This window comes from Saccopteryx leptura, chromosome 3 (genome assembly GCF_036850995.1).
Source record: "Saccopteryx leptura isolate mSacLep1 chromosome 3, mSacLep1_pri_phased_curated, whole genome shotgun sequence".
In the NCBI taxonomy this organism is placed as follows: Eukaryota; Metazoa; Chordata; class Mammalia; order Chiroptera; family Emballonuridae; genus Saccopteryx; species Saccopteryx leptura.
This window is the reverse complement of record NC_089505.1, coordinates 37840388-37863948: the sequence shown is the minus strand read 5'-3', so window position 1 is coordinate 37863948 and position 23561 is coordinate 37840388. Positions and strand designations below refer to the sequence as shown.

The following is a 23561-nucleotide window of genomic DNA, read 5'->3' as shown; positions in this document are numbered from 1 at the left end:
GAGCGCTGCTCCAGGGCCCCAGGTGTGAAGCGGCGTTCCCACGCTTCACCCGGAGCCTTGAGGCCGCCTAGGACGGGCGCGGCCCCGCCTCTGAGCCCCAGCCAATCGCGGGCCAGGCCGACCCCGAGGAGGCGGTGCCCGCCGTGGCGGCGCGGGCCTGCACGAGGGAGGCGCGGGAGGTGGCCCCGCCCGCCGGGGGGGGCGTGGTCGGCGCCGGTTCTTGCAGCAGAGCTCGGCTGCGGCGTGGGAAAGAGCCGCCAGGAGCCGACCGCGCTGCCGCGGGATCCGCGCCTGCCCGGGCCCAAGGCGGGAGGGAGGGCGGGAGGGAGGAGGCCGGCAGGGAGGTCGCTGCGCCGCGCTCGGAGTCCGCGTCTCCGGCCGGGCTGCGCCCCGCGCCGTCTTCGCCGTGATGAAGCGCCCTTGCGAGGAGACAACCTCCGAGAGCGACATGGACGAGACTATCGACGTGGGGAGCGAGAACAATTACTCAGGGTGAGCGCGGGCTCGGCGGGAGCTGCCCGGAGCTCGCGGCGTCGGGGAGCTTTGTGCAGGAGCGGCTCCTAGGAAACCCCGAGGCTCCTCACCGCGGCGTTCCAACGCGGCCGGGAAAGTTCTGCCCGAGGAATGGAGTGGTGGGCGCCCAGGAGCGCGCGTGGGGTGGGGCGAGGGCTGTCGGGTTGCGCTCTAGGGGAGGGGCGCAGAGGGCCGGGGCCGCGACTGAGTGCAGGAGCTGGCGAGGGAGGGCGCCCGGCTGTCAGCGTGGAGCCCGCGGACGAGCACGTCCCGGCCACGGGAGACGCCCCCGCCACTGAATCTGGATTGGGGGCACTTTGGAAATGGGCCAAGCGAAAAGGAAAACACATTAATTTTTTAAAATCTGCTTTTTGGAGAGATTAAAGCAGTTTGCGATGTCACGGCTGAGTAGGTTGAGCTTTCCGGGTTGATCGTGTGTGACTCGGCTGACAGGAGAGTGACTGACAGATGTAAGGATCCTTTCGGGCATCATCTTTTTGGCTACTTCTTCATAAGTCAGGAAAAGATCGGGGTCGTGATCACAGAAGCCAGACCTCTACTTTCCAGTGACAGAGGGAGATTACCAAGGCATTTTAATGCCAAGGCGGGTCAAATGATAATTGGTTCTAATTGGCATCCCCAGAAGCACCTTAATTATTTATCTGCAGCTGTCACTCAAAGAGGGAAATTTCTTTCTACCTTCGGAAAAATTTTAATACGGTTTTTTTTCTTTTAATGCTGTTATTCTAATACATACAAACCAAAGCCCGAAAGGGCAAACAGACTTACATGCAACGTTGTCTGCAAAGTATCATCTAATTATTAAAGTATTGTGTCATCTTAATAAGATCAGAAAAACAGACGATGTCATGTGAAAAGAGAAACCCGTTGAGAAGGGGTGGGAATAAGGAAGACAGTTAATTCAGAAATAAGATCCAGAAGTGAGAAGATGAGGTAATAAGAACCTGGTGTGTGCAGCATTTCTAAAATGAAAGAGAACAAATAACAGGAACCTGGAGAATCTGAGAACATGAAGTTTAGACTCCATGAATTTTTAAGAGTAGCAGATACAAACTAGAAAGGATGGCAAAAATTCTAAGTGACAGAATGACAACTTGATTGAACTTTCAATATAAAATGTCTTTTCATTAGGAAACTCAAGATGATTTGCAGCACCTAAAGGTTTAAGCTTAGATTGAAGGCACAAAGATACTTACATACATATTTCATTTTCAAACTAAATCATTTACCTAGTAGCTGATCTGATTTCAATTTTCCTATCAGTAGCATATGTAATTTGGGGTATTCTTTTGGAAGATTAATATACAAAACATTAAATCTGTCATTTTCTGTTGTGAGATGACTAACTGAAATAGTAAAATAACCTGTTTATTTTAAAGATTGCATCTAGAAACAATAGTTTGACATGTGACTTTATATCTGTTTGATAGTGGTGCTACACACAGGCTTTATTTTGAAATAGCTTTGCTTTGTTAAGTGTGTCTGACTGGAAAGAGGAGGAGGATGCTATTAGAGATTAGTTGACTTTTAAGAAACATTTATGAGTGAAAGTAGGAAGTGCTGATATCTAATTTCTCACCCTGACTGCCCATAATTATTTCACTAGGAGACTTAAAAGTTTAGGGATTTTTTTGCCAAATGAATTTGGTATCTAGATCACTTATTAAAATCTAAAAAAAAGTATGATTACTACCTAAAAAGAAACAGATAAGCCAAAAGCAAAGTATGTTAAGAGTAAAAGCAAGTTTTAAAAATAAAATAGCACAGACCTGAACTGTGCAATCATTCTCAATATTTAATGGGTGGCATCAAGTACTCAGAAGAAACAGTTGTTATCTTAATGCAGCACCTGACATACTCTTCCTATTTCACAGGCAAAGTTCTAGCTCTGTGATTAGATCAAATTCTCCAACAACAACATCTCAAATTATGGCAAGAAAGAAAAGGAGAGGGGTATGTGATTTTTTTTTCTTTTTATTTCGTGTAATCCAGCCTAATGTGTAACAGTTGTATTTTTCCATTTGAGTAAGTTTATCATTTGTGTATTTATAAACTCTTATTTTGCTTTCTTTGGGATAGATAATAGAGAAAAGGCGTCGAGATCGGATAAATAACAGTTTATCTGAGCTGAGGCGATTGGTGCCAACTGCATTTGAAAAACAAGTAAGCTACCCTCACCCCTGACCACCCCAACCAAAAAGCTCAAAAAATCCGATTCTTTCATCTGGGATTGTGGGTTCCTGTTAAAGCTCATTAAAATTATGGTATATGTGCCCCGATCTGGCACAGAGCAGTGATTTCAATAAAATGCTTTGTTGTAGCAAAACTATTAAAAACATAATCCATCGTGAAGTTGAAAAACATTCCCATTCTTGAGCTTATTTTCCCCGTAAGGGTAACAGTGTTCGTACTTTCTCTGTTGTTTTTTTTTCTATGAAGACCAGTCGTGGTTTTGTTTAAAACCAAGATGTATGTAGTCTCTAAAAAAAAAAAAGATATATGTGAAATTTTATTTTGTCTCAGTTTAAAAAAAAGAGGTAAGCTTTTCATTTTCAAAATTACCAAAGCCCAGAAAGTAGCATCTCTAGCTCTATTTCCTAAATAATACTTATACAGTTTATTTACCAACCTACATGCTTTCATTTTTAATCCCTGAGTTAGCAGAATGATATTTGATTTGGAGCTTCTTTTTGAAAGTTTGGTAAAAATCAAACTAGCCATATACCCTTTTCAGAATTCAAGTATTCCTTTCCAAAAGAAAAAGAAAAAGATTTTGCACACCTGTAAAAGTAGAAAGCCAAATATGTAAATCTTTCTGTAATATGTTTCTCCTGTAAATATGTTTCTCCTCCTGCCATCATGGCTAATGCACAGATTTCTAAGAGTATCTTTCAGAGAATGTGGTGTCAAACCCTTGTTGAAAATACTTTCAGTTTAATTCAAATAGAATATAAGATAGCAGTTGTTTCTTTACTTCATTTTTGTTGTTTATTTCATGAACCACAAATATTACAAAGCCCTCAAAAATTATTCAGAACTGTAATTTTGTTATTAGTCACTTTCTCTGAAACTACTGTACATCTTCATGGAAAAATTGAACACTGATTGAAGTACAAGATGTAATATGCTAGTGAGCATACATTTTTAAGAGAAACATGGTTATTCATTCTGTATGCTGAAACTGTCTTTAAGTAGGTAGATATAATGTGGAAATTGTAGTTTTGATTTGTAGCACTTTTAATGACAGTAGGCTGAAAAGGAAAATATCAGTATTCAATGATTTTTAAATGTCTGCAATTATAAGGAACCATCAGTTTGATGATTTAGGGGGTATGTTAGATTTTTTTTTTTTCTCTTAAATGTCAACTTAAGACAAATCTTAAAAGCAAATCTCAGTTGCTTGGCAAGTTAGTTACCATAAACACAGACTTTCCCACTTGCAGAGCTTGGCTGCTAACCCTTCGTGAGCTGGCCCTGTCACAGTATGATGAGAACGATGTTCTGTCAAGCAGTTTCAATAGTTGGCAGTGTGCGGATAATTTTCACAAAACAAGTAAAGCATAGGAACCTGAAATAAACTTCAGTTTTTCCTTTTCAGAAAACCGTACTGATTTAATTATTTAGCTCTTCTAGGAAATGAGGAGCCACCCACAGCCCTCAGCTTGAGGCGGCACAGTTTTCACTGGGTTTCCAGACGCCTTCTTTTAAAAAGGGGTAACAGAAAATTACATTTTCAAGACAATTTTATTAAGAACTACTTTAAAAGGCTTAAATTGCCTGGCACATTGCTGATGCTTGCTAGATAAGTAGTCAATTGTGCTCTTTTATTTATGATCTTGGAATTCATAGTGACACCTGCTGGTAATTATTGGGAAAAAAATATTTAAAATCTTCCCTATTTTATTTTTGTTTCTTCTTACCTGTGGTCTAGGATGAATTACCTTAAAGACTTGGTAGAATTTTTTTATTTTTAAATAATCTACTTTCAACCATAATTTAAGATCCTGTCTTCTTTATCCTCCAGAGTTGTGTTTGACTGAGCTAACGTCAGCATTATATAGAACTAGTGGGTGGTCTATATAATAATTGGATGATAAAATTAAGTATACTGTTAATCAAGGTACTAATTAGATGCAAAGTTTGAGGTTTTTACAATTGTAATAATTCTGGTGGAGTGATATGGGAAGTATCATTATTCTTATAAAAATATTTATTATGCCTGTTAGTCTTTAAAAGTTGAAATGGCACATAGCTGTCATTTAAAGTTGGGAAAGAGTTCAGATTTTTCTGTGAAAAAATTACACTTAGAATTTTCTAGTGAGAGGAAAAATTGAAAGTCCAGTGTAAAATGATTCAAATTAGTTTCCATAGGACTTATAAGACTTTATTATTTGTTTATGCAGGGATCTGCAAAATTAGAAAAAGCTGAAATATTACAAATGACAGTGGATCATTTAAAGATGCTTCAGGCCACTGGGGGTAAAGGTAAGTGGGGAACTTCATTTCCCTGCCCCTTTCCACCTTTTTATTTTTCTTTTCATTTTTACCCCCTAAGATTGTAAGGAAGTCATAGTTGAACAGTTCTTTAACAAGCTGAGATAGGAGGTCCCAGATTAAACCCGTGGAAATCAATGCTAATGGCAGGATTGAACGCGTGGGAAAGAACTTCTGGAACAAAAGAAGCACTTGACCCTGGGCTTGTGTTTGCTTTCATAATACTGTGGGAGTAAAGCTTCATTCACAGCAGCCTGGTCAGAGATTTGTTTGGGACTTCAGAAGTGCATGCTGGAATCTGTACAGTTAGACAAAACAAACACACAAACATCCAAACATAAACAGGAGGTTAGAGATGATCTTTTTCTCTTTTTCTTCTTTCCTTTCCCTCAAATGCCACGTTAAATCAGAGCTAGAACTCGGGATAGTGCAGCTATTCTGAAGGAGATGACTCTAGAATGATTTTCATCGTTGTTTTCAGATTTTAGTTGGTCTTGGATTCAGACCTGACAGAGCATTTGAAGTGCAGGTAGTGAATTTCTACTGGAAACCGTTAATGGAGCAGTCATTCCTGGCGAGAGCAAACAGAAGCCAGTGTCCTGGAGAGATGTCCTCTGTATTCTGTAGTGATTTTGGGAAGCATAATCCAAGGGGTCAGGGAGGGACCCTCATCTCAAGCTAAAAATAGACTTCAGGTTGCAGAATTGTAATATTCATTAAGATTTTATTATTCCAGATTTCACTTATACTGGATTTCATCCCTGTGTATCTTTTTCACCCTTCAAACAAATGTTTGCCATTCATCTTAGCCAAGGGTGTTATTTAATATATTTGGCAACTGGGTAAGGTCACAGTAGGCAAGAGGCCGAGTGCTGCTGCACCTACACTCTGGAGGCTTCTCTCTCAGCCTTTTAGTACACAGTGTCATAGTCTGCCCTAGATCAGGGCAGAAACAGCATTGGAGGCAAGTAGCTGTTCACCAGTTGGTATGGAAGTAGTTCAGTGTTTAACTCCACTGAGGTTGAGCTGCTGAGGATTTGTGGAACACAGCCCTGACCATCCCCTCTAAATCCAAGACCAGCCAACATCTGAAAACAACAATGAAAGTCATTCTAGAGCCACCTCCTTTGGAATAGCTGCATTATACTGAGCCTTACCTCTGATTTAAGGGGGTTTGGAGATAGAAGAGAAGAAAAAGAGCAAAGGAGTGCTTCTAACCTGTTTATGTCTGAATATTTATGTGTCAGGTGGGACTGATCATTGCACAGGGAAGCCCACAGATGGGACTTACCCCTGGTTACACCTGCTCAAGGAACCATTCTGAATGAATGGGCGTGGATTTTGGATTTCTACTCATTATAATGTAACCCTAAGTGTAGAGTGCAAACATTCTTACATAATGGTGAAGAGAAGTGAGTGAATTCTTAAAAGCCAAGTGACTGCCTTGCCTGTGACCAGAGGCAGAAGTGCACTGCTGCACGTGAGGCCTACACTAGTTCTCTGAGCTCTAAGGCCCCTCCAGCCCCGTGATTTCATCTCTGCCCCTACTGCCTTGGGATATTAGACTGATTGAGTTAGTGATGGTACAAGAAAAGTTGTTTGATTGCTCTCCCTCCTTTGGCATTATTAACCACAAGACTAAGAATTCTTATCAGGGTTTCAAATATTTGGCACGAGCTATACTTCTATAGAGTAATATTGTTCTTAGGTCTTATAAAAACTAAGATCGATCTTGTTTGCTGTTCTTGGCTACCTGAAGAGTCCTAAAATTCATCCCAGAATAGTTTATGAACACACATTTCCAAGTAAGCACATATAAGGGGCCTGACTGCCAGGTCATTAAACAGATCATCAGGCAGGAGAATGTGTGGGCCTTGAAGAGGAGGGGCGGGCAGTGGGGTTTCACATCGTCCAAGACTCACAACTGCTTTACGGGCCTCATAGCATGCTAGTGAGGAGCCTGGGCTCTACACTCGGGGTGCCAGTTTCAAACCCTGGCACTGCTATGTATTTGCTCTGTGATCCTGGATAAAGTTCTAACCCTCTCGGAGCTCCAATTTCCTTATCCGTGAAGTGAGAACAATGCTAGTGTCCACCTCACAAGATGGTTGGAGTTTATTCACTTAAAGCCATTGAGCAGTGGTGGCCCAGACACAGAAGTGGTATAGACCTGAGTACAGCCCTCCTACTCACCAGTGGGGTAAGAATTGCATAGTTATATTCCTTAAGGTGCAACAGAGAATTCAGTGACATACAATGACATACAGCTGACAGACCACAGATTTTAATTATTTCATGCCTGTTCATGAAAATTCTTGGAAGCTGCTAGGATTCCAATTCTGTTGGTTGAAACTTTACAGTCTACCTTAGTGTTGCAATAATTTCTGGAGAGGATTTGGTAATCTGAATTTCTAAATCCCTCTGGATTTCTGAGCTCCGTCTACACTGATGGTCACCTCCCTATTCTTTTCCCATTGAAGTCACAAAGCCCCACAGAGAACCCCAAGGACACGCATGTGAAATCTTTCTGTGGATGTGGCTACTTTAGGAAGAGATTTCCTTCTAATTCCAGAGGCTTTGTTGCTAACTATGCGGAAGTCCTAATCTTCCACATTTCTATCAGCTTTGTGCTGTTGTTACTGTTTTAATAGTGTATAATTTTGCTCCAGATGTCTTTTTGGAGCTTGAAAGCTCTATTGGAATTCTAGCTTTAGAACACTAGAATAGAGTGACTTCTATTTTCCGAAGTGCTTTGGTTACAGAATAGGGTAGTCTAATTATTAATAGGTGGTAAATCAAACAGGTAATACTTCGATCTGCAAAAACACAGAAAAGATAATGTAGTAAATGCCTTATGAAAATGACCTTGTTTGAATATGACATTTTTTATTGATATATGCATACATCCCCAAAGTGAGTAAACTAAACTTTTAACTTGAATATTGCTTTTTTTTTTTTTTTTTTTTTTTCGTTTTTCTGAAGCTGGAAACAGGGAGAGACAGTCAGACAGACTCCCGCATGCGCCCGACTGGGATCCACCCGGCACGCCCACCAGGGGGCGACGCTCTGCCCACCAGGGGGCGTTACTCTGCCCATCCTGGGCGTCGCCATGTTGTGACCAGAGCCACTCTAGCGCCTGGGGCAGAGGCCACAGAGCCATCCCCAGCGCCCGGGCCATCTTTTGCTCCAATGGAGCCTTGGCTGCGGGAGGGGAAGAGAGAGACAGAGAGGAAAGCGCGGCGGAGGGGTGGAGAAGCAAATGGGCGCTTCTCCTGTGTGCCCTGGCCGGGAATCGAACCCGGGTCCTCCGCACGCTAGGCCGACGCTCTACCGCTGAGCCAACCGGCCAGGGCCCGAATATTGCTTTTTAAAAAAGTTAAAAGGAGAAAGAATCTGTAAAGAATATGTTTGTACATATTAGAGGTCGCTCATTCAAAGTGATGACATTTCTTCATAGTCTGATTATTACTGTACCCTAAAGTGGCACTGATAATGATGAGACATTACTGTTTTCTATTATAATGTATTATCTTTGCATAAGAAGGGATTCTCATAAATGTGACCCAGCCCTAGCCATTTTTATGGTAACCTTAGCGTGAGGGTAAATGTGTATACACTGACACAGTTAACACAGCTTTTTCTTGGGTGGATGCCAGGAAAAAGTAAGCTAACCAGTGAAGGGAATATGTACTTGAACTTCAGGAAAAGTAGGAGTTATAGTAATTTCCTATCAGTAAAACAGTCTTATATTGCCTGATAGAAAAATAAGAACTTCAAATTAGTAACCAAACTTTTTTTTAAATCATTATGCTTTTATTGAATTCTTTCCTACAAACTAATGACAAGATGTTTTTACTTTGTTGATTTAACAGAAGCCACAGTGAGTCAAGAAGCATTATTGAATTTAAGATATAGTAAGTGATGATGCAAGGAAAGTCCTTTATTAGGAAGTTCTCAAACTGCTAAGCTGCATTTTACATCTCTGTTTTAAATGCCAAGCGAGTGAGGATGTCTCAGAAAAGCCCTTTAATCCCCAACCCGTATAACAGAGACAGACTGGAACCCTGTAGTCCCATGAAAAACTGACTGGGGAATTTCACTAGGCCACAGTACAAAAGGAGAGACACCACTTATTTTCTAGAAGTATTTGAAACATGGATGTTCTTAATTTTTTAGCCACTGTGATATATGGTTGCAAGCATTGTCAGAGTCATCACACATCTGAATTACAAAGTTCTTTCTTTCCCTTCCTTCCTTCCTTCCTCCCTCCCTCCCTCCCTCCCTCCCTCCCTCCCTCCCTCCCTCCTTCCTTCCTTCCTTCCTTCCTTCCTTCCTTCCTTCCTTCCTTCCTTCCCTCTCTTCTCCCCTCCCCTCCCCTCCCCTCCCCTCCCCTCCCCTCCCCTCCCCTCCCTTCTCCTCCTCTCCTTCCTCCCTCCCTCTCTTTCTTTCTTTCTTTCTTTCTTTCTTTCTTTCTTTCTTTCTTTCTTTCTTTCTTTCTTTCTTTCTTTTCTTATATTTTTAGCGAGAGAGGGAGAGAGAGACAAAAAGGGCCATTGACCCCTTGCTCAAGCCAGCATCCTTGGGCTTCAAGCCAGTGACCTTTGGGCACAAGCCAGCGATCATGGATCATGTTGATGATCCCATGCTAAAACCGGACTGTGCTCAAGCTGGTGAGCCCCTGCTCAGGCCCCCTACCACGGCTTTTAGAACCTGGGACCTCAGTGTCCCACCCAACTCGATGTTCTATCCACTGCACAACCTCCAGTCAGACTCAGAGTACACTTTCCCTTCTGCAAAATTACAGCCATCAGTAACTGGCACCATTTTTTCAGAAAGGATCGTTATTCTGCTTAATTTTTCTGAAAGACAGAGTGGAACATAGTTGGTGGAACCCTTGAGTAACGGGATCCTTTTCTCCTCTCTCTCTCCTGGCCACTTGACTGAAACCTCCTTTTAGGCTACTTTGATGCACATGCTCTCGCCATGGACTTCATGAGCATTGGCTTCCGGGAGTGCCTAACCGAGGTGGCGAGGTACCTGAGCTCCGTGGAAGGCCTGGACTCCTCGGATCCCCTGCGGGTGCGCCTGGTCTCTCATCTCAGCACGTGCGCCTCGCAGCGGGAGGCGGCGGCCATGACGTCTTCCCTGGCCCACCACCACCACCCCCTCCATCCGCACCACTGGGCGGCAGCCTTCCACCATCTCCCCACGGCCCTGCTCCAACCCAACGGACTCCACACCTCGGAGTCAACGCCTTGTCGCCTCTCCTCGACTGCAGAAGTGCCTCCTGCCCACGGCTCCGCCCTCCTCACGGCCACGTTTGCCCACGCAGATTCCGCCCTTCGGATGCCATCGACAGGCAGTGTGGCCCCCTGCGTGCCGCCCCTCTCCACTTCTCTCTTGTCCCTCTCAGCCACTGTCCACGCGGCCGCTGCAGCAGCCACGGCGGCGGCGCACAGCTTCCCTCTGTCCTTCGCGGGGGCCTTCCCCATGCTCCCCCCGAACGCGGCTGCCGCTGTGGCCGCCGCCACAGCCATCAGCCCGCCCTTGTCCGTGTCAGCCACTTCCAGCCCTCAGCAGACAAGCAACGGAACAAACAGTAAACCTTACCGACCCTGGGGGACAGAAGTGGGCGCTTTTTAAGTTTTCGCTGAACTTCTTGCAATAGTTACTGAATGTCCTTCATTTCAGACTCAGCTTAAAACCTCTGCACCCTGAAGGTAGCCATACAGATGTCTACAGATCCACAAAGGAACAGTAAAGCTATTTGAGACACAAACCTCACAAGTGGAAATGTGGTATTATCTTATTTTTTTCTTATTTTTTTTTTTTTAAGGCAGCTTGGTAACTGACATCAGCAACTTTTGAAAACTTCCCACTTGCTTCCATTTAGAATTTTCCTGGAAAGTATACAGACTGTACCATCCAGCAGTGTGTCGGTATATCTAAATTGGAGAAGAAAAATGCCCTGACTGAATTCTCTTGAAACTAGATGGAAAAAAAATACTCATGTTTCATAAGTGCCTGAGCTAGTGAAGTTTTTTCCTGAACGTATAACATTACACAGTAAAGAGCACGGAAGATAGGTTAAGAAAGGAAGGGGACAGAAGTCTTGTTGAAACCAACAGGTTTTTATTAGCCAAAAAGATTGCTGAAAAGAATTTTCAAGTTAAAAGACCTGGTTTTATCTGTTGGCTTTCTTTGTACAGACTTGCCGGGTGGTGTCATTCAGTGATGCGCTATAAGTACAAGCAATTATTCCGTCAGTGCTCAGATTAACAAGCATTCTGCCCAGCCTGCAAACTCCCAGGCACCTTTTTCTTTCATGGCTCAAAATATGGTGCTTCTTTATGTAAACCATACATTTACAGAGTGCACCTACAAGCACCTGCCTACTGTGTGCCTGCCAGAGGCTTTTTCATTCATGCCAACTTGAAAACTCCAGTTTGTAAAAGCTTAGATTAATTTATTCAGTTTTATTAGGACTATTTTTACCTTTTCTCTTCATTTTGTCGTGATCATGTGTACTATCTATTCTTGTCATTCTTTAGGGAGAAGTTGAATTTCTGGAGGTGATGAGACAGGGAGGTAGATAGCAATGGAAAGAGAAAAGCCACAATTTTTAAATGCTCCTTGTCAAGCTTGAGATTGTGTTTGATCCCAAATCAAGATGAATGTATGCAACGAAATGTACATAAATTAGTTTTGTCCATGCCTAGACTAGTGCTACGTAATGGTGTTTTGGTTTTTTGTTGTTGTTGTTATTTTGTTTAATGACAAAATAATCTCTTAATACGTTGAAATTGAGCACGTGAGTTTTTATGTGTGAAAGATACAGACACAGCATGTATTACTATGCACTTCATTTCTCTGCTGTGTGGAGAAAGCAATAAAAAAGAATGTTAAACATTATGCAAAATTATACTTTTAAATATTTGTTTTAAAATTACTGTACCTAGTCTGTTTTGCATTACTTTGTAACCTTTTTCTATGCAAAAGTCTACATATCACTAATTAAATGAAGTCCTTTTTGACTCTTTTTATGTGGATGAGTTGCTTTGCAGATTGGAAAATTGATAAGAATTTCAAGCAAGGCCTTTCTTCATGAATAAACGAAGCTCTTCTTTCAAAGTCATTCTATATAATCCACAGCTTGCTTGAAAACAGCATTTATCTGTGCTTGTAAATCAATTAAGCATAGGTGGATATGACATTATTTGGAGGCAGGAAATGATCAGCTTCCTCTGCCTTTTATTCTTAATTGTGGTTCTTGGAAAAATACAAGAACTCTCAACAATAGTATGCCAAACATAGGATAATAAAATAGACTCATATATTTTATAACTCAAAAACATTTGTAGAGGTTTTTTAAAATCACATGCATACATGATAGGCATATGTAAATATATATACCTCCTGAGGATGAATCCTCTGTCAACTTCAAGGAAAATTTCTTCGGATGCTGGGGAAATTATGCAGTTCTCCCTCCTTCAGTGAAGCCTGGAAGAAGCTATTTCAGAGTTTCCAAAGCTATTGGACCAAACATATGAAAAAATAGATTGTTTTATTATGCATTTCACTTATGATCAAAGCTAAAGGTCAGAGTGGGAGGCTTCTTACATTATTTTAGTATTTAAAAAATTAAGCATATAGTTTGTCTAATATCTTCTCTCTAGAAATGGGTTCTTCCTGTCTATAAGCTCTGTGGTTATTAAATTTTCTGTTAGCTCCGATGGAATTAGGTAGCAAAGAATAGAGTGGATTTAATAGTATTTGAAGTTTGCATTTTAATCATGATTTGTGGACAATTGGCATAGAAATAGTTTTTATTTAGGATCTAATAGTTGATCTGTGCCTATTATAATGTGAGCATTTAAAGAATTCTTTTTGTATTTTGGAATATAAACTTGTTTTAGAGATCAGGTTTTTATTTTTAATTTGAATTTAATATCTTAAGGTAAATCTCCTTCCTCCTACTTTCCTTTCTCTTTCTCTTTCTCTTTGTTTCTTACATTTTTTTTTCCCAGTTGCATATGGGCTATTATTTTTCCATTTAATTGATTGAAATATTTGCAAACCAATTTGCTACCTAGTTGTTAAGGGTTGTCAATGTTCCTAAAGAAAGTCATTGTCAATAATTTAAGTCATTTATTAATTGGTTCTTGGTCAGTGTTTCAGCTCATCAGCTTTTAACATCATATTTCACACATTCTATTAACTTTCCCATTCATTAACTTTTCTATTTCTGATCTAATGTTTTTGTAAAGTGATGTTTAACCTTTAAGTGTAGTGATTTTCATGTTTTCTACAAAAATGAGAGAAAAAATTATTTTTATAGTTCAAAGGAAAAAGAATGTTTAGGATTTAATTTATTGGTGGCTTTTATTTGTGTAGAAGTTAGGCCCAAAATTAACTTATAGGGTTTTTGGTAGGAAAAGGGGGAAAGGAAAATGAGAACATTTTTTAGAAATTTGGTTTTCCCCAGTGTTAAAAGCTATATATATGCCTAATTAGAATAGTTCTGTGTTTCACATCAGTGAGCCAGGAGAGGTTTATTGGCTATCTTCTCTGTACCCAGCACTGTGCTGTCTGTGTGTCAGTTTTTGAATGGTATATAGTAGTAGCACATGATAGTGACAGGTATAGCTGTCACTCTAGCTTTCACAGGGACCCTCAAAATAAGGAGGTGTTCTGAGAGTGCGGAAAGGGGTTTCTGGAAACTGGTCAGGGAGGCTCTGTCTCTCCTTGGAATCTTGCTATTACAAATATACATATTTCCGATCATATTTGAAGAAATTTGCAGTACTTTTAATGTTGAGACATTAAAATGTACAGCTATTAACTAGAGTGATGGCTGTTTGACTCACATGTACATATGGATCAAAAATCTTAATGAAGCCTTTTGGATTATCTTCCTAATATATTAAACCTGTTTCATTTTACCACTAATTATATCAACACAAAGTAAGAGGAATCACCTTAGGTAACATTGACACAAAGCAAGATGATTTTAGAATTTCATACTTTCCTAAGTCTAAGATTTCATCACTTATAAAATACACTATTGGCTTAAGGTCAGTTTTTGGGTTTTTTTGTTTTGTTTTGTATTTTTCTGAAGTTGGAAACAGGGAGGCAGTCAGACAGACTCCCGCATGCGCCTGACCAGGATCCACCCGGCATGTCCACCAGGGGGCGATGCTCTGCCTATTTGGGGTGCTGCTTTGTTGCAACCAGAGCCATTCTAGCGCCTGAGGCAGAGGCCATGGAGCTATCCTCAGCGCCCGGGCCAACTTTGCTTCAATGGAGCCTTGGCTGCAGGAGGGGAAGAGAGAGACAGAGAGGAAGGAGAGGGGGAGGGGTGGAGAAGCAGATGGGCGCTTCTCCTGTGTGCCCTGGCCAGGAATCGAACCCCGGACTCCTGCACGCCAGGCCAACGCTCTACCACTGAGCCAACCGGCCAGGGCTTAAGGTCAGTTTTTATAGAAAAGAACCACCATAACCTAACTTTACGTATTGATCAGAAGTTACTACAATTTCCAGAGTGGAGAAATGAAAAATTGCATTTTGGATTTGAGGCAATACTATTACATAAGTGTACTTGAATGCAATTTTAAAAATTCATTGCTAGACATACACATAGATTAAAATGTTGCTGATTTAGCTTACTTTAAAAATATCAAATCAAAGAATTGACTTTGTAAGCATAATGATCCAAAGATAGATGTATTTTTAAACTTTTCATGTTTTTATTGCCCAGTGGGACTAATCCTAGTTCTGCATTTTACTGAAGTATGGAATTTTACTTCCCTTGTAATTCTTTTAAGATCTAACAATAACTGAGGTTGTGAATATTTCAGCAACTACAACAAAGCATTACAGCAAATATGACATCATAAACAGTAACTATAGCTCATATTCTTTGGAAGGATAAGTCTTTGAACTCAATAGGAGATAAGAAAGAGAGAAATAGAAAGAAAAAGAAAGAAAGAAAGAAAAGAAAGAAAGAAAGAAAGAAAGAAAAAAGAAAAAAGGAAAGAAAGGGAAAGGGAAAGAAAGAGAAAAAGACCCTTAGCTTTCAATAGACACTCTTGTATGAGGGGTCAGAGTCCTATGAGAGATGGTGCCCAAGGTACCAGGTGGCACCTTCTCTTTCACGGCTAACTTCAAAGGAACCGACAGAAATGGGTTTGGTCAGAGAATTGGGTCCTCTGCTATAACTGATGGAATCCACTCTAAGTCACAGATCCAAAAAAAGAAAATAAAATGTAATACTGACTGTTAATAATGTTTGGTTTTTCTCTGAGCTAAACTCCATGCTAAATGTTTGACATCTGTTATTTAAGACTCATAACTGTCGCCCTGGCCGGTTGGCTCAGCGGTAGAGCGTCAGCCTGGCGTGTGGGGGACCCGGGTTCGATTCCCAGCCAGGGCACATAGGAGAAGCACCCATTTGGTTCTCCACCCCCCCCCCCCCCCCGCCTCCTTCCTCTCTGTCTCTCTCTTCCCCTCCCGCAGCCAAGGCTCCATTGGAGCAAAGATGGCCCGGGCGCTGGGGATGGCTCCTTGGCCTCTGCCCCAGGCGCTAGAGTGGTTCTGGTCACGACAGAGCGACGCCCCAGATGGGCAGAGCATCGCCCCCTGGTGGGCGTGCCAGGTGGATCCCGGTCGGGCGCATGCGGGAGTCTGTCTGACTGTCTCTCCCTGGTTCCAGCTTCAGAAAAATAAAAAATAAAAAATAATAAAAAAAAAGACTCATAACTGTCCTTTAGAGTGGATAGTATTATTATCTTTACATTATTAGGAATTGGAGAATAAGAGGTTAACCGTCCAAGATTATACCTTACAGTTTGAGTGATGACCCAACCTAGACCTGTCTGATTCTTAAGCCCTTACCTTTGACCTTTAGACAGTGCTTTTTTGGATTCAGATGCATTCAGACTAACCAAAAATATTTCAGCCTGCCCGGGATCACTTTGAACTAGTGACAAGAGTAAATCTGTCTATAGTATTAGCATAAAACCTCCACAATATCACCCTTTGAAAATATGAAAGGATGAGAAAAAAATGATTCCACTTTATTCTATCATATAACATAAAATTATTTTGTCAGTTTCCTCATTTTACCTTTCAAAGCAGTCACACCTGCCTTAATTTATATACTTACTGTGAAAGTGAGGCAAAATGGTCAAGAGTTAAGACTAGATACCTGAGTAAATTCAGTTTCAAAAAAATATCATTTCATTGGATGTAAAAGATAAGAGATTTAAGAGGAGAATGCTGGATTATACTCAATGTTTATACATTCCAAGTCAATCATGTCCTAAAATAACATTCTTCCCAGTAACCCATTCACTTTAATAATTCTCATTATCAGGAAGGGCTTTACAACTGATGTAAACTCCAGCCTATAGGTGAGCGTGCTTTCTATAGCAGCTAACAGTTTATATGTGTATAATTTTTCAAAAATCTTATAACCAGAGACATTTTTATATACCTCTAAATTCTTAGTCTTCTGAGAACTGAATTTTCTGTTTCCTTAACCTCTGTTGTCGTTCTATTAGTCTGTGGGAAAGGAGAGACTCGTGCATATGAAATGGTATATGCATGTAACAGAATGCCTTATAAGCTTGTTTCAAGAAATAGAAAGAAGTTGAATATCTTTGGCAAGTTAACCTAAAGTTTCTTGCATTAAGTTTATATTGTAATAGTTTTAAGTTTTCACTGCAGCAGAAATAAAGTCGCATTTTCTCATGTGAAAGAAAAAGTATTTTGCAAATAATGTGTATTTCATCATGTTCCACTGGTACAAGTAGGGTAATAAATTTAAAATTGCTCATAAACTCCTAAGTCAACTGAGTAATTGAGTTAACCCCTCCTTTCCTGATTATAAACTATTACACTGAAGATTACTTACCATAGTATAAAAAAACTGCTTTCTAGATCTTTCATCAGAGAACCTAAAGATTTTTTTTTTTTTTTACAAAAACAAAACAACTGCAGCTTTATGTAGCTCAGTTTGGGCAGTCTCTCCGCTGGGCCAGCAACAGGTGGCCTCTTCCCTGTCCTAGCCAGTCCGTCCCACCCAGCTGCTCTAAAGAGGCTTCCCTGGAGGTCTGGCAAGATGATGGAGATGTGTTTACAGTCAGGAGAGCAAAACACAGTGGCACACAGACCGTATTTCACTGTCGTCATATCTGTCACAATCATAAGCTGCCTCCTAAACAGGAATTAAACCAGTTACATTTTTTGTCTCACTAGCAGCCACTTAGATTTATTTTATTATTTTGAAGTGTTTCTAAGAGAAGAAGTATATGCATGGAATATTCCAAATGATCGGGAGTATCCTCATTAAAACCTATATACAGCCTGGCAACCATCAGATGAGGGCACTGCTGAGCTCAGTGGGCAATTGTTGCCTTTGGTAACAAACATCCTTTACTGCTTAAGTAAAGGAGACTTGTTAGGCCATTGTTAGTCAAATAAGTTTGTAAATATGATATATATGTTTGCTTGCTTATAGTTTGCATTAAGTGTGGGGGACAGGCTGTAAGCAGGCAGGGTAGTTATAGCCTAAGGCTTAGTTTTAAGACTAAGCCTTTCCCACCCTTTTAATACTAAGATCTTTTCAACACTAAGCTTTTCCCCACACCCTTGACTGTTGCATGATGTGGGGTGGTGCACTCTCATGAGGAATCCCATTGTGCCTCAGATAAGTGACTTTGTATCAGAGACTTCCTTATTTGTATATTGGTTTTGATTTCTGTACTATAAAATGGGGCAGAGGAGCCCATGCTGGAGGAGAGCAGAGAAAGGCCACGTGGAGGAGAGGAGAACCAGCCAAGATGGCAGAGTGCTGAAGGAGAAGCCAGTTTGTGCAGAGAGAAGGAGATGAACAGAGGTGAATAAGGCTGGTGAGGTACAAACCTTTAATTCTAGGAAACTCGGATAAGTCAGTGACTTTGGGAGCCCTGAATGGAAAGGGAAGTGTTTTCCCACTGTGTGTATTTCTTGCCCGTCGGGTGCAAGCTAGGATTAAAGTTAATAGCCCACCAGTTCTTGGCTCTGTTGTTTCATTACCATCTGTCCAAATCAAATGTGAACCTGCATGGGCCAGGCGGCTGTGATGGTGGCCGTGGCTACTGGCCATACAGCCATCATGCCCCCTTTTAAGGTCCAGTGAGCCAGCCCCCTCAAAAAAGATATTCATGAATCCTCCACAGCTGAATCATTAACAGGCTTACGGCATATTTATTGCATGAAGAGAACAGACATAAACACCAAGGGCTTCCTGACCATAACTATCATGGGAATGGGTCTCAGTAATAAGCCCACGATTTATCTGACCCACTCTGACCAGTTCTTACAACAGAGTGACTCTTTTGATGTAACTGGCAAACCCCAAGCATAAGAGCCACAGACAAAACAACCCAGGAGCAGAAATTCAATATAAATACATTTAGCCATTTCTCCAAATACCAAGGTCCGGCAGGCAGCTTCTTTGCCTGGGTTATCAGGAGCTTGAGACAAAAGGAGAACCAAAGTTCACTGTTGTTTGTCTTCGGGATATGACATGGAGAGGTAGTGAAAGTCATTTGTCGAATTGTTCTTTTAAATGTATTAGCTTCGGAGTGAAAATTGTGTACATGTATTGAAGGGGACCAAGTTTTTGCCACCCCAAAACTGTGACATTTGGGATATTGATTTTAAGCTGATCATTAAGAAACAAAGAACTCAGAAAGAACCTTTGACCCCCCGCCTTTTTCCTGCCTAACTGATTCGGATGGAAAGGCTTGCTCCCAGAAGGAAATCTTAGCATGTTCTCCTCAGCGTTAGAGAGGAGGGTTCCAAACAGGGGCCTGTGAGTTAGATGCCCCTCCCCACTGCTTCTGAGTTACCTAACAGCAATTTGTCTGCCACTTGTGTTCCACTCTTCCTCAGCTACCTGTATATCCCCTAGTTCCTTTAAACTCTCAGGCCCCTAACCCCTTTCTCCTTTGTCCATAATGACATATAAACTGCAACTGCCCAATGTGTTTCCCCGCAACACCCCCAGTACATACATCCATAATAAACTTGGTACATCCTGACCTGTGGTGGTGCAGTGAAGCATCGACCTGGAATACCGAGGTCACCGGTTCAAACCCAGGACTTGCCCGGTCATGGTACATATGGGAGTTGATGCTTCCTGCTCCCCCTCCCTCTATCTCTCTCTCTTCTTTGAAATGAATAAATTTAAAAAAAATTTAAAAATAAACTTTGTACGTTTTTTCCTGTTAACTTGTCTCCATTAGTTGTTGTTTGTTTGTGGGTTTTTTTTGTATTTTTCCAAAGTAAGAAGCGGGGAGGCAGTCAGACAGACTCCCACATGTGCCCAACAAAGATCCACCTGACATGCCCACCAGGGGGCAATGCTCTGCCCCTCTGGGGCCTGGCTCTATCGTGGCCTGAGCCATTCTAGGGCCTGAGGCGGAGGCCATGAAACTGTCCTCAGCGCCCGGGTCCAGCTTTGCTCCAATGGAGCCTGGCTGCTGGAGAGGAAGAGAGAGATAGAGAGGAAGGAGAGGGGGAAGGGTGGAGAAGCAGATGGGCGCTTCTCCTGTGTGCCCTGGCCAGGAATCAAACCCGGAACTTCCACACGCAGGGCAAACACTCTACCACTGAGCCAACCAGCCAGGGCCATGTCTCCATTAATTTTTAATTTGATTGTTAGCCCAGCAAGAAGAATTGAAAGGTGGGAAGAAGAGTATCTAGTTTAGCCTCCACAGTATCCTCTGCTGATACAGTAAAGACAGATGAATAAGATGGTTTACTTACTGCTGGTACAACTTCACGGCCATATCCAGGGTAATGCATATGTAATTTGTTAAGTCTGTTAAGCAGTTTTGTCTAAAATGTAGGAGCTTATTAAAATTCTTGGTACTTATTCAACAGACCACTGAGAAATAACTTGAAATCCATGTTTATAATCCTAGTGAATTTATCTTTATTCACTATTTACAAGTCATGTTTTAAAAATCTCAGCTCTTCATAATAACTGAAAGGACACGTTCTGAAATCAGACAGATCTAGATATTTATTAACTGTGTAACTTTGGAAAAATTACTGAATGTCTATAAGCTTTGTTTTTCCAATTTGGAAAATAGGATTCAAAAAATAACTGATATCAGGTTCATTTTCTGAGGATTAAATTAGATAATGTTCATATGATCTGGCACATATTATCAGTAAATGATAGTGTTGCTTATTCAAATTTAGTTTTTAAAAATGACCTAAGATCTAAAATAAGTCTCATATGGTTTTACTCACCTTTGTTCAAGTACACACCAAGGTAGTACCCCAACACCCGTTCTCTTTACATTAGTCGCACAATATACTACTTTTCATGAATGTTTACAGATTCACAGAATTCCAAAGTTAGAAGAACAAAACTTAGATCAATACTTCATTTTGGAGAGGAAAAAAAAAACTGAGGCCCAGCCGAGTTAGACAGTCTTTCCCACAATCACATCACCCAGGTCTCCAGCTTTCCAACACGTGGTTCTTTCTGTGACATGACCATAAAGTAAACATTTTTTATACTTTTTATATTTTAGGTGCCAAAAGCTTTTATGTTATTGTAGATGAACTAAACAGATGTCTCTTTCTCCCTCTCTCTCTCTCTCTTGTTCTCCCCTTTTTCTCTCTCTTTCTTTTAAAGATGCCATGCTTTATTTTTTTTGTCTTCAAAAGCAATGGTTTTTAGTCTGATTCAAAAAAAAAATACACACACACACACACACACACACACACACACACACACACAATGGAGCCTGACCAAGCAGTGGCACAGTGGATAGAGTGTTGGACTGGGACTCAGAGGACCCAGGTTTCAAACCCTGAGGTCTCCGGCTTGAGCACAGGCTCATCTGGCTTAAGTGCAGGGTTGCTGGCTTAAGCATGGGATCATAACATGACTCCATGGTCGCTAGCTTGAGCCCAAAGGTCTCTGGCTGAAGCCCAAGATCACTGGCTTAAGCAGTGGGTCATTGGCTCAGCTGTAGCCCCTCAGTCATGGTACATACAAGAAAGCAATCAATGAACAACTAAGGTGCCACAACAAAGAATTGATGCTTCTCATCACTCTCCTTGCTGTCTGTCTCTCTCACTAAAAATACAGACACATATGCACACACACACACACACACACACACAGTGGAGTCATATTTCTTTTTAAAAAATCATAAATCTAATGAATATGGGTGAGATTGAGAGTATATTACTATTTTTAAATGATGTCCTTCATTATCAAAAAACTAACGACACATAGGTGAACAGAGTTGTGCCACTACCTAGCACTTAGGACAGAATCCTTCATGTATACTGATGAAGCTACTGACTTCCCAGTGACAGGCCATGGGCTTGAGCTGCTGCTGTACCCACTGACCCTTCTGTGGCTCCCCCATGCTCTTTATCTGAAGACAAAATCCTTCACCGCAGGCACACGGCCATATAAGATCAGTCCCTGGACCACTTCTTAGGCCTCTCTTCACCTTTCTCTGCTATCTCTGACTTGCCATCCATCATCCCGGTTTTCTTTCAGCCCCTGGGACTCTCCTTACTGTCTCCTGCTGCAAAGTGTTGCACATGTTTCTTCTTAGAATGGTCTTTTCTTTCCTTTTTACCTAGGTAATGTATCTTCATTTTTCAGATCTCAACAGGTCTGACCAGGTGAACTGGTTGAACCATATACATCTCCTTCACAGATTAATTTTTCAGTAGCAATTTAAATTTGTTATTTTATGATTACTGTCTGATGTCTCAGTCACTACACTGAAAGCAAATAATAAAGACTAGGTTTCGCTTACCATTAATTCTCCAGAGCTTCTTTGCCTCTGTCTGGTGGAGAACGGGAGCTCAACTAATATTTGTGGCTATTGGTTAAATGAGTGAATACGTGAATGCATGACTGACTGACTGGGGAATGAATGAATAAATGTCATATGCTGCACCTGAATACTAGTTGCATTGAATTTATTTGAATTTTTTCCCCCAAACTTTAATCTGAAAGCACAATATATATGCAAGTCAAATCAAGCATAATTGATGAAGTAAGAAAAAAGAGGCTAAGAGAAAAAAAAATCTGCTGCTGCCTCCTATGATGACGGTAAACTAGACTTTAACTATACCTAAGATTTCCAAAGTATGGGTTACTTGCATTACATGTGTTTGGATGAGACACATGAGACTAGGATGCCACCTTGTGGTTTATTTTCACATTTATCGTTTTTAACCAGCCAAGAACTTTTCAATTTTTAAAAGCACCATTATGAACTATGCAACAGAGGAGGGTGGAATTTTGTTCAACTAAATATGGCTTATGTGCCATTATCCCCAAGAGTTTATTCAAATATTATTATCCATTTCTTTTGTTTTTGTTTTAATTAAGTATTGATTTGGTAGAGAAAATGGTATAATATATGATTGTTATAATCAAATGAGAATTAGGCCCTGGCCTGTTGGCTCAGTGGTAGAGCGTTGGCCTGGCGTGCGGAAGTCCCAAGTTCGGTTCCCGGCCAGGGCACACAGGAGAAGCGCCCATCTGCTTCTCCACCCCTCTCCTTCCTCTCTGTCTCTCTCTTCCCCTCCCGCAGCGAGGCTCCATTGGAGCAAGGATGGCCCGGGCTCTGAGGATGGCTCCTTGGCCTCTGCCCCAGGCGCTGGAGTGGCTCTGGTCACAACAGAGCGATGCCCTGGAGGGGCAGAGCGTCGCCCCCTGGTGGGCGTGCCGGGTGGATCCCAGTCGGGCGCATGCGGGAGTCTGTCTGACTGTCTCTCCCCGTTTCCAGCTTCAGAGAAAAAAAAAATGTGTGTGTTTCCACAGCTTCAGAAAAAAAAAAATGTGTGTCAAATGAGAATTAATATCTGTGTACCCAACACCCAATTTAGCACTACCAGTACTTTAAAAGACACCTTCATGCTTCTTGCACATCTTTTCTGCATGTTCTCCATTAACCAGGAATAATCACTATCTTGCTTTCATTTATAGTTTAACATCTATGTGTATGTCAATAAACACAATTTTTAATTTAGCATTTTAAAACTTCATATAAAATGGGATTATTCTGTATTTGACTTGCTTTTTAAATTACATATTGTTTTTCTGGGATCCATCGTGTTGGTGAACGGGTTATTCGCTGACACTACTCTGCAGTATTTCATTGTATGACTATACCGCAATGTATTTAGCTGCTCTGCTCTTTTTTTTTTCTTTTTTTAGATTTCTAAATTTATTGAAATGCATAGCTTTAATCAATAGGTTGAATTCTAAAATCTAAGATAAATGCCCAAATAAAAAAATTGATAAATGTGAGGGAACAAATGTCTTAACCTCTACACTGAGTTATTTCTAAAGCAGCATACAGAAAATACACAAATAAAATGTACTTCTATTCTTTATCTGTATCTATGAAAGGTTTCTAAAAGGTATCTAATTCAAAATCCATGTCAACATTTTTTAAATGTTTTCTTTTTCTACTCAATTTTCTTTTTTTTAA

At 41.1% G+C, this 23561-nt stretch overlaps 1 protein-coding gene across 2 annotated transcripts; it reads left to right on the top strand.

Annotated features, from left to right (window-relative positions):
* Positions 1-340: 340 nt before the first annotated feature.
* Positions 341-12113, top strand: HEY2 (hes related family bHLH transcription factor with YRPW motif 2). 2 transcript variants are annotated; one of them, XM_066373307.1, is made up of 6 exons: positions 432-492; positions 891-983; positions 2409-2487; positions 2614-2697; positions 4938-5019; positions 9986-12113. In XM_066373307.1, coding segments are annotated over exons 2-6 (933 nt in total). In that variant the 5' UTR covers positions 432-492; positions 891-981; the 3' UTR covers positions 10672-12113. The 2 variants fall into 2 exon arrangements, with proteins under 2 accessions (XP_066229403.1, XP_066229404.1); XM_066373306.1 differs by lacking the exon at positions 891-983 and having other exon boundaries at positions 341-492; positions 9986-12112.
* The last annotated feature ends 11448 nt before the right edge of the window (positions 12114-23561 follow it).

Excerpts from the sequence above, each read along its gene's own strand:
- HEY2 (XM_066373306.1), top strand. The coding sequence starts at position 410 with ATGAAGCGCCCTTGCGAGGAGACAACCTCCGAGAGCGACATGGACGAG. Across the intron at positions 493-2,408 it reads AGCGAGAACAATTACTCAGG|GCAAAGTTCTAGCTCTGTGA; the intron begins GTGAGCGCGGGC and ends CCTATTTCACAG. Across the intron at positions 2,698-4,937 it reads CAACTGCATTTGAAAAACAA|GGATCTGCAAAATTAGAAAA; the intron begins GTAAGCTACCCT and ends TTGTTTATGCAG.